We start from the raw sequence: 11,322 nt of genomic DNA, 5'->3' as shown, positions 1-11,322 counted from the left end.
TCCATTGCTGTGGTTACGTGGATTTTTGTTGTCCGCTGTTTGCAACATCGCGAAGAACGCTAGTAACAGGTTATTTATTTTAATCAACACCACTGTGCACTAGAATTAAAATATCTGTGGAAACGAAGCTCATTATCAATGTGTCGATCCTCGTGTTATATGTCACTTTGTGCTGCTTTTCCACACTTACGCGAAGGACCTGTGAAGTTGTTAATCGTGAAATCGAACCAAACTTTGTTTTGGTCGCCGTCCTGATTCTAATCTACAGTGGTGTCAACTATAATAAACAACGGAGAACATGCAGAAAGAAGGTCGCACGATCTGTAGGCAGATCTCGCATGTGTGGACTTTCTATCAATCGCAGCGATCGATCGCTGATCGCTCGTAATTCCCAAGCAATCTGATGAATCGCATGCGACGTGTCGCGCTACAGCTGCATACATGCGGCCCGTTTGTCTACTAATTAAGCGTAGTTATATAGTTTTGTGTTGTTTTTCTATGCCCACATGGAGTGTGGACTAAGAATTTATAGATATTCAGGGAACAGCAACCACTCGGAAAAGTGAAACTGAAAGTGGAGTTGCTACTGATATTAAGTAGGTGTACAAATTCAGAAACACTGATACCTGTAAATTTTGCGGTAATTGTGCTGTAGTAGTAGAAATTCATGGGAAGTCACAATATAGTGGGCTCCAGCTGGTGAGTTTCAGTTACCTGTGAGTCAACCAAACGCGTTATTACAGATTTTAATTTTTAAATGGAATGGCTCAATGGCTCTGAGCACTATGGGACTCAACATCTTAGGTCATAAGTCCCCTATAAATCAGAACTACTTAAACCTAACTAACCTAAGGACATCACACACACCCATGCCCGAGGCAGGATTCGAACCTGCGACCGTAGCAGTCCCGCGGTTCCGGACTGCAGCGCCAGAACCGCTAGACCACCGCGGCCGGCTAAATGGAATGAGCTAGTATTAAGTTGACATTTAATTCATATGTTTAGGACACACCTATGCTACAGCTATAACCCCTTGTCATTTCACAGAATGTAACTCTAGTCTTACCGAAGCTGTGATCAATTAAACATCGTGCGCGAGCGCTCTCCGAAATCAAGTCCATTTCTTCCGCGTGCAGTATCTCGGCAAGTGAGTATTGACTAACAGAATACACAATTAAGCGATATACAGTAGCGGTTTGAAATAGTGACTAACGTAAGTGATGTATGGTGGGCTCCACGGCGAAGGAGGGCGCCGACGACGCATTGATGTTATCAACGGTTGCTGAGGCTATAATGCAAGCTCGAAGTACTGTGAACAACTTAACAGACCCAAAAGTGAGCTTAGACATGGATTTAGACTGTAGCAATTCGGATAAGTGTAGTGGTAGGAGATGCGCAGCATGCCTGCAAGGAAAATGTGGAGGTGATAAACGAATGGCATTATGTGACGATATGACAGGTCAGGAAATACAAGACATGACACATGTGAATCAGCCAAGCATATCACAGGTAGACAAACCCGCAGTAGCGCGGAACAGGGACTGCTTATGCAGAATCCTAAATGAGTAAAGACAACAAAAAACGGCTGTTCAGAATGACAGATCTGTTGTTGCTGTTGTGGTCTTCAGTCCTGAGACTGGTTTGATGCAGCTCTCCATGATACTCTATCCTGTGCAAGCTTCTTCATCTCCCAGTACCTTCTGTAACCTACATCCTTCTGAATCTGCTTAGTGTATTCATCTCTTGGTCTCCCTCTACGATTTTTACCCTCCACGCTGCCCTCCAATACTAAACTGGTGATCCCTTGATGTCTCAGAACATGTCCTACCAACCGATCCCTTCTTCTGGTCAAGTTGTGCCACAAACTCCTCTTCTCCCCAATCCTATTCAGTACCTCCTCATTAGTTATGTGATATATCCATCTAATCTTCAGCATTCTTCTGTAGCACCACATTTCGAAAGCTTCTATTCTCTTCTTGTCCAAACTATTTATCGTCCACGTTTCACTTCCATACATGGCTACACTCCATACAAATACTTTCAGAAACGACTTCCTGACACTTAAACCTATACTCGATGTTAACAAATTTCTGTTCTTCAGAAATGCTTTCCTTAGCATTGCCAGTCTACATTTCATATCCTCTCTACTTCGACCATCATCAGTTATTTTGCTCCCCAAATAGCAAAACTCCTTTACTACTTTAATTGTCTCATTTCCTAATCTAATTCCCTCAGCATCAACCGACTTAATTCGACTACATTCCATTATCCTCGTTTTGGTTTTGTTGATGTTCATCTTATATCCTCCTTTCAAGACACTATCCATTCCCTTCAACTGCTCTTCCAAGTCCTTTGCTGTTTCTGACAGAATTACAATGTCATCAGCGAACCTCAAAGTTTTTATTTCTTCTCCATGGATTTTAATACCTACTCCAAATTCTTCTTTTGTTTCCTTCACTGCTTGCTCAATATAGAGATTGAATAACATCGGGGAGAGGCTACAACCCTGTCTCACTCCCTTCCCAACCACTGCTTCCCTTTCATGTTCCTCGACTCTTATAACCGCCATCTGGTTTCTGTACAAACTGTAAATAGCTTTTCGCTCCCTGTATTTTACCCCTGCCACCTTCAGAATTTGAAAGAGAGTATTCCAGTCAACATTGTCAAGAGCTTTCTCTAAGTCTACAAATGCTAGAAAAGTAGGTTTGCCTTTCCTCAATCTAGCTTCTAAGATAAGTCGTAGGGTCAGTATTTCCTCGCGTGTTCCGATATTTCTACGGAATCCAAACTGATCTTCCCCGAGGTCGGCTTCTACCAGTTTTTCCATTCGTCTGTAAAGAATTCGCGTAAGTATTTTGCAGCTGTGATTTATTAAACTGATAGTTCGGTAATTTTCACATCTGTCAACACCTGCTTTCTTTGGGATTGGAATTATTATATTCTTCTTGAAGTCTGAGGGTATTTCACCTGTCTCATACATCTTGCTCACAAGATGGTAGAGTTTTGTCAGGACTGGCTCTTCCGAGGCTGTCAGTAGTTCTAATGGAATGTTGTCTACTCCCGGAGCTTTGTTTCCACTCAGGTCTCTCAGTGCTCTGTCAAACTCTTCACGCAGTATCATATCTCCCATTTCATCTTCATCTACATCCTCTTCCATTTCCATAATATTGTCCTCAAGTACATCGCCCTTGTATAGACCCTCTATATACTCCTTCCACCTTTCTGCTTTCCCTTCTTTGCTTAGAACTGGGCTTCCATCTGAGCTCTTGATATTCATACAAGTGGTTCTCTTTTCTTCAAAGGTCTCTTTAATTTTCCTGTAGGCAGTATCTATCTTACCCCTAGTGAGATAAGCCTCTACATCCTTACGTTTGTCCTCTAGCCATCCCTGCTTAGCCATTTTGCACTTCCTGTCGATCTCATTTTTGATACTTTTGCATTGCCTGCTTCATTTACTGCATTTTTATATTTCCACCTTTCATCAATTAAATTCAATATTTCTTCTGTTACCCAGAGATTTCTACTAGCCTTCGTCTTTTTACCTACTTGATCCTCTGCTGCCTTCACTACTTCATCCCTCAAAGCTACCCATTCTTCTTCTACTGTATTTCTTTCCCCCATTCTTGTCAATTGTTCCCTTATGCCCTCCCTGAAACTCTGTACAACCTCAGGTTTAGTCAGTTTATCCAGGTCCCATCTCCTTAAATTCCCACCTTTTTGCAGTTTCTTCAGTTTTAATCTACAGTTCATAACCAATAGATTGTGGTCAGAGTCCACATCTGCCCCTGGAAATGTCTTACAGTTTAAAACCTGGTTCCTAAGTCTCTGTCTTACCATTATATAGTCTATCTGATACCTTTTAGTATCTCCAGGCTTCTTCCATGTATACAATCTTCTTTTATGATTCTTGAACCAAGTGTTAACTATGATTAAGTTGTGCTCTGTGCAAAATTCTACCAGGCGGCTTCCTCTTTCGTTTCTTACCCCCAATCCATATTCACCTACTACGTTTCCTTCTCTCCCTTTTCCTACTGACGAATTCCAGTCACCCATGACTATTAAATTTTCGTCTCCCTTCACTATCTGAATAATTTCTTTTATTTCATCATACATTTCTTCAATTTCTTCACTATCTGCAGAGCTAGTAGGCATATAAACTTGTACTGCTGTGGTAGGCATGGGCTTCGTATCTATCTTGGCCACAATAATGCGTTCACTATGCTGTTCGTAGTAGCTTACCCGCATTCCTATTTTTTTATTCATTATTAAACCTACTCCTGCATTACCCCTATTTGATTTTGTGTTTATAGCCCTGTATTCACCTGACCAGAAGTCTTGTTCCTCCTGCCACCGAACTTCACTAATTCCAACTATATCTAACTTTAACCTATCCATTTCCATTTTTAAATTTTCTAACCTACCTGCCCGATTAAGGGATCTGACATTCCACGCTCCGATCCGTAGAACGCCAGTTTTCTTTCTCCTGATAACGACTTCCTCTTGAGTAGTCCCCGCCCGGAGGTCCGAATGGGGGACTATTTTACCTCCGGAATGTTTTACCCTAGAGGACGCCATCATCATTTAACCATACAGTAAAGCTGCATGCCATCGGGAAAAATTACGACCGTAGTTTCCCCTTGCATTCAGCCGTTCGCAGTACCAGAACAGCAAGGCCGTTTTGGTTAGTGTTACAAGGCCAGATCAGTCAATCATCCAGAATCTTGCCCCTGCAACTACTGAAAAGGCTGCTGCCCCTCTCAGGAACCACACGTTTGTCTGCCCTCTCAACAGATACCCCTCCGTTGTGGTTGCACCTACGGTACGGCTATCTGTATCGCAGAGGCACGCAAGCCTCCCTACCAACGGCAAGGTCCAAGGTTCAAGGGGGGGGGGGGATGACAGATCTAGCTCCTTATATTGTTGTTCATTGAAGGGAAGACTAGCAACTTAGGATTTGTCCATCCCATGGCAACGGGAAAAACGTTTCACGAAAATATACTGGAAGTAAGAGACCGAATTGGAATATTAAGCCGGCCAGAGTGGCTGTGTGGTTCTAGGCGCTACAGTCTGGAACCGCGCGACCGCTACGGTCGCAGGTTCGAATCCTGCCTCGGGCATGGATGTGTGTCATGTCCTTAGGTAAGTTAGGTTTAAGTAGTTCTAAGTTCTAGGGGACTGATGACCTCAGAAGTTAAGTCCCATAGTGCTCAGAACCATTGGAACCATTATTTGGAATATGAAAATGCAAATGACGTACGGCATAGTTCGAAAGGTGTGGGTTCAGCCGCCTGTCGCAAAGGATGTTGTTCCTCCGCGCACATTGGCCCTTTCCTTGTGGATATGTGAGAGTTGTGTCGTACATATATTTGTAGGATATAGATCAGTGTGTGGTGGACTCGTATGTCTTTATAGAGTAGTGTAATTTTTTTTATGATGCTGACGACAGAAGGAAGAGGGTGAAATTCGGTGCCGGCACATTGTCTATTCGTGTCGAATAGCATCAAGGGGGCCGCCAACCTCACCGCCCCCATCGATGGACGGATTATCATCAACAGTGTCACATCCTATCACTTCATGAGACACTGCGGGAGAAGTTTGGACATTGACGCAAAGATTGCCGGCCACATACTGCCGGTGAAAATGTCATCCACCACCAGAATTCGAACCGGTTTACCTCCGAGTCGAGCGCCACCATACAGGCGTGCGTTAGCACGGGAGCAGGTGTTTGAACTTTACACTAGCTGGAAGAAACACACTAATACATGAAATGTATTCACATTTGCAAATATGAACATTTGTGACGGACTGGGACTGGAACACGGATTTGCCGTTTATCGCCTTACCATTAGGTGTAACACGTCCGGCCATCCTGATTTAGATTTTCCGTGATTTCCCTAAACCGCTCCAGGTAAATGCCGGGATAGTTCCTTTGAAAGGACACGGCCGACCTCCTTCCCCGTCCATCCCTAAACCGATGAGACCGATGACCTCGCATGACCCCCAAAACAACCCCAACCCATTAGGTGTAACATACCTAGAACTAATAAAGCCTATGCTATTTTGTGAAAATTGATTCGACAGGCAACCTGAGCTATCAGTAATTGGAATATAACCTTCATAACACTGTGTGCGTGTTGTATGAGAGTCAGTTTCACTATCATTTAAGCCCTCAACAGATCGTTACATGAAAAACTTAAAACTAACGTTTGGATAAGCTATCTGACTGCATAATTGAATATAAAAATCTGCGGTAACAAATGAACCTGTAACAATGAATACCTAAGCTCTCTGACACTGTATTTGAAGAAGAATTTACAGGTGATACAGAATCTGGCTTGTGCAACGGAATTTACTGGATTAGAGTACATGACATGTTGTGGTGTGTCAGTTTTTCTGTATTGGCCCTACGTTTTGCACTCACCTCTTTAGATGACTGCCTTTTTCCAAGTGGTTTACAGCAATTCGCAACAGCATGCAGCAGCAGCGGCTAAAGCTTATTGTTACTAAGAATGAATTTAATAAAAAATTTGCTTGGGTCCTGTTAACCACTAAATAACTTGTAAGAAGGGATTTCATAAATTAAGTCTGTTTAAACTTCAGAAATCATCATGACCAATAATAGTTTGACAAGTATTAATAATGGCGAAATGCGTGACAATGACCTTACAAGTATCGATAATGGCTGAGTGCCAAATTAACAAATTATTTCAGTTTCAAAGTTACATTAACGTTTAATAACCATAGCATATTTATGAATTAGATGTGGAGAATAATTATTATTATTCTGAGGATAAGGAGGCTTTTTTAACAGACAAGCAAAAAATGCGATTATTGCAAACTCGGACTAACAATTACGAGCCTAGCCCTGCAATTATGCTTTACGCTATGCTTGCGAATTTTACCTTGAATTCCATCGTCAAGCGTAGTTAAGCCGTCTAAATCTCTCCTGACCATATAAATGAAATCAGGCCTTGAGTGCCATCACCGACGTTAGGACAGCGTGACACGTCTTCTGTCTCAGAGCTCTCGACCAAAACTGCTGAAATTTTACTCTCGCAGACAGACCTCGTCTCACAACAATGCTTAGAATCGCGCTCCCATGTTTCGCCCTCAGATTGTTACTATCGATATCTGAGTGCTTATTTATTTCCATAGAGAATCGTAGAATCTTACACAATGCAAAGAATAGCCTTAAGTGGGCTATATTGTTTTCGATACTCACTGTAATATTTAATCAATGTAATGGAGAGTTCTAACACACTCCTTACATAGGCTATCCGAGTAAGCTTCACCGCCAGACCCAAACTTGCATTGTTGTCAGGCACGTGTCTACAACCTGCACTCGCACATTCATTATGTATATTCCAGTACGGAAAACAGTTCTGATAGTCATATAGGTAATTAACTTTCAGTTCTTGGATCAACAGAGTATGATTGTGATGGTATTTGCAATAGTCCACATAAATACCACGCATCCTTTTATGTTCATTTTGATAGCTGTAATACGTGCTCCTATAGTGGCGATAGTATTAGGTGTACGATTCGTTTTCACATGCAACATGGCTGCAGCTAACGTAAACTCCATGCTAAATTTTGCAATTGATGATATTTCATACGCTATACATTCACGGTTCCTTGTGGGTGATTTTCATTACTTGCATGCAAATCTTTGGGAATGGCTGTCCTAAAGGTCAAACTGCACGCGTGACTATGTGTTCCTAAAATTCTGTCTATCAACCTGAGCGCCATGGTTCCATCTGCTTTTTGAAGCACATACAGATCCACCATCTGTTATAATTAGCTGCTGGCGACCATAACTACAGCTTCAGCGTCATAGTCATACGAGTATACAAAAGTTACTCTCTCTTCTCTTTTCATAAACCCGACTTTGGGATAAATTATATGATCCACCTAACCGACACCCATTCTCCGAGGCCACTGGGCCAGATATGCTAGTTTTGTTTGTAGTGTATGATGCACTGGTTGTGCGCATACTAGGTTTGGAGTCGAATGATTTTCAGTTGTCCAAAGCCACCGATTCCAGCACGAATGTAGTGATGGGAACGACCCCACTACACAAAAATCTGTCGTATGGCTACGTGTGTATACATGCGACGTATGATCCGATCCATTCTGTTGGGATATGCACATATAGTCGTGTTTATCTGTCAGCTGCATGCAGTACAAACGGGAATAGTCCATTAGCTTGATTTACTGAGTCAGACCAGAGTGATTCAAAATATCACTGGTGACTGTAAGGAGATTTCGGATCTAGTATGTATTACTGGCATGTTATTGACATAACGAACAATGAAGGGATATTTTAAACGTGAGATCTAATACCTGGAATGAAATTGTAAATACGGAGTTATAAAGGTGTAAAAGGAGTTGTGTTTTGTAGCGTATCAACAGCTCAGAAGATTTATCGTAACACATCACAAAGGTATGTCTTTATTACTCTGTCATGCCACTTTTGGAAAACTTTTAAACTCCCATTTTTAAGTGAGAGGCAATGTAGGTGATAATGAAGACATTTCAGCTCTGTCGTAGTCTTGCGTCAGTTATCATGGAAAAGAAGTAATTCTTCAACTTATCTCTATCAACATATGCTCTCTTAATAACTTTTTTTTACAATAAATTATGTAGCCTTGTGACAACATAAGAGGGAACGAACCCACATAACGATCTTATCCCAACGTCACGCCCACGCCTCTGGGGCACTTGCATGTAGCACATTCGTGGTGACAATCTAACTCGGCATCTGTCACGTGTCCTCCCACGACTGCCAGGCAACTGTGACTGAAAATGGCGGGATACAGAAGGTCACGCATCCACTGCGGGCGTTCTGGCTCCAAAATGAAGGTCACCCCCTCACTTTTTTGGTTTTGGGACAACAGGGTGAGTTAAATCGAGTCCCCCTCATCTCCTACGCGTTTTTATTACTATTACAATTGTGTGAGTTTCGTCATTCGAGGTCTGTACGCTGTAGTGAAAGTACCATCAGCAGCAGAGTGTTCGTACTTAAAAAACGATGGTAAATGTTACCATAATTTATGCGGTGAGACCCTTTGGCTCAATAATGCGTGACTGTGGGGCAGCTGAATTACTATAACTTAATGTCGCCATGGCATATTCTGCAAAACGGCGGAAAATAGTAACATAATTTATGGTGTAAGATACCGGGTGATCAAAAAGTCAGTATAAATTTGAAAACTGAATAAATCACGGAATAATGTAGATAGAGAGGTAAAAATTGACACACATGCTTGGAATGACATGAGGTTTTATTACAACAACAACAAAAAAATACAGAAGTTCAAAAAATGTCCGACAGATGGCGCTTCATCTGATCAGAATAGCAATAATTAGCATAACAAAGTAAGACAAAGTAAAGATGATGTTCTTTACAGGAAATCTCAATATGTCCTCCGTCATTCCTCAACAATAGCTGTAGTCGAGGAATAATGTTGTGAACAGCACTGTAAAGCATATCCGGAGTTATGGTGGGGCATTGGCGTCGGATGTTGTCTTTCAGCGTCCCTAGAGATGTCGGTCGATCACGATACACTTGCGACTTCAGGTAACCCCAAAGCCAATAATTGCACGGACTGAGGTCTGGGGACCTGGGAGGCCAAGCATGACGAATGTGGCGGCTGAGCACACGATCACCACCAAACGACGCGCGCAAGAGATCTTTCACGCGTCTAGCAATATGGGGTGGTTCTAATAAAACCCCATGTGATTCTAAGCATGTGTGTCAATTTTTACCTCTCTATCTACATTATTCCGTGGTTTATTAAGTTTTCAAATTTATACTGACTTTTTGATCACCCGGTACTTTGAAATTACCGTGTGTGTGTGTGAGTGAGGCATTGCTGAATTAATGACATCACGACTGTCTGAACCACTCTAACGTATGAGCACCTCCAACTGCTATTTGCAATTTTAGGCTAATTTGTCATAATTATGTCAATTCTTTTTAAATATCCACTTCTCAAAAACGCATGTGAATACAAGACTGTAAATGTTAAACAGCTAGCACAGTACAATTTTCAACAAATACACTGGCACCCCATTTTAAACAAATAGATGGCGAACACAGTCCTGGGATACTTTCAGCCATGCCTATTCGACCAGTCACGCAGTTCTGTAAGAGTTGTTGGTTGGCGATTCTCACAGGTCGCATCTCGTCCCATAATATCCCACACGTGTTTGATAGGAGACATGTCAGGATATCGTACTTCACCGGCGCGCAAGTCGCCTAATGTGGTGTCGAATGAAGTAAGACTTGCACTTGGCGGCCTAACTTCCCCGAATACGGGCCTCCCGGCCAACGATGCCATACGCTCATATCCATTTGTCTAGTTTTAAGTTGTTCACAGATGATCATGTTTTCTATAAAAAGGTGGCAGAGAATTCCAACAATACCGGTGGAGGATCTTCGATTGCTGGTGTAGTTGACCTGAACACTAATAAATGTAACTATTGCACACAAATAGGCCCAGAAATCTTCTACTGTACAATTGCGCTTTTTTCTGGAAACATTATAAACCGTAAAATACCTAGGAGTAAGCATCTGAAGTGAACTAAAGCATATGTTGGGTTCAGATTCGTTTGCAGGAAATGTATTTCATCATCCACGAAATAAGTAAGCTACAAAACACTCATTAGATCTTGTTTATAAGTATTTGCTTATAGGTCTGAGACTGTTACCACGTTGGAGTAATAAAAGAGCTGAACTTTTTGTTGTAGGACGTCGAACACGTTATGGGGATGGTCAACAACAACGATCTTTTGCGGTAAATGCTATGAGAGAGGCATTAAGCACCTGTTGAGAAAAAATCCAGGAAAGTATGATGGGAGCGATATATTACTTCCTCGCACATACGCCTCGCGAAATGACTACAACAAGAAATCACAGCTGTTTACCGATAGAATTCTTTCCACATCAGTGGAGTAGGATGGTTGTTAATGTCCTCTCCACCATAAACCGTAAGGTGGCGTGCGGGTGTTACAAATCTGATTTCTCTGTGCAGTCTCCGTATAGACGCTAGGATCGTCTCACAAAGTTGTTGGACTTTGAAAGCTGTTTATGATCGTAAAGAGCATAATGAAGTAGATCACACAGCGCAAAATTAGGGAACTAAAGGGGACGAATTCGCGCAGGGTCCATTTTTTTTTGGGGGGGGGGGAGGGGCTGGGGGAAGGGGGCGTATATTCTGCCCTAGTCGAAATCTAATAACATGCAGATACCATGCTAAGCACAGTGTAATTACCCTCCTCTGGTAAAATGAATAGTAGAGCATTCAGTGGTAACAGAGG

The 11,322-nt window shown here is 42.1% G+C and overlaps 1 protein-coding gene across 1 annotated transcript in view; it reads left to right on the top strand.

Moving 5' to 3' along the window:
• The first annotated feature begins 1,224 nt into the window (after positions 1-1,224).
• Positions 1,225-11,322, top strand: part of LOC126249499 (inverted formin-2-like) — a 47,065-nt gene continuing 36,967 nt past the window's right edge. Inside the window, exon 1 of the mRNA XM_049951151.1 lies at positions 1,225-1,335. Coding sequence (XP_049807108.1) covers positions 1,225-1,335 — 111 coding nt within the window. The remainder of the gene's footprint in view (positions 1,336-11,322) is intronic.

The sequence above is a fragment of the Schistocerca nitens genome, chromosome 3 (genome assembly GCF_023898315.1).
Source record: "Schistocerca nitens isolate TAMUIC-IGC-003100 chromosome 3, iqSchNite1.1, whole genome shotgun sequence".
NCBI lineage: Eukaryota > Metazoa > Arthropoda > Insecta > Orthoptera > Acrididae > Schistocerca > Schistocerca nitens.
This window is presented reverse-complemented; position numbering and strand designations above follow the sequence as displayed.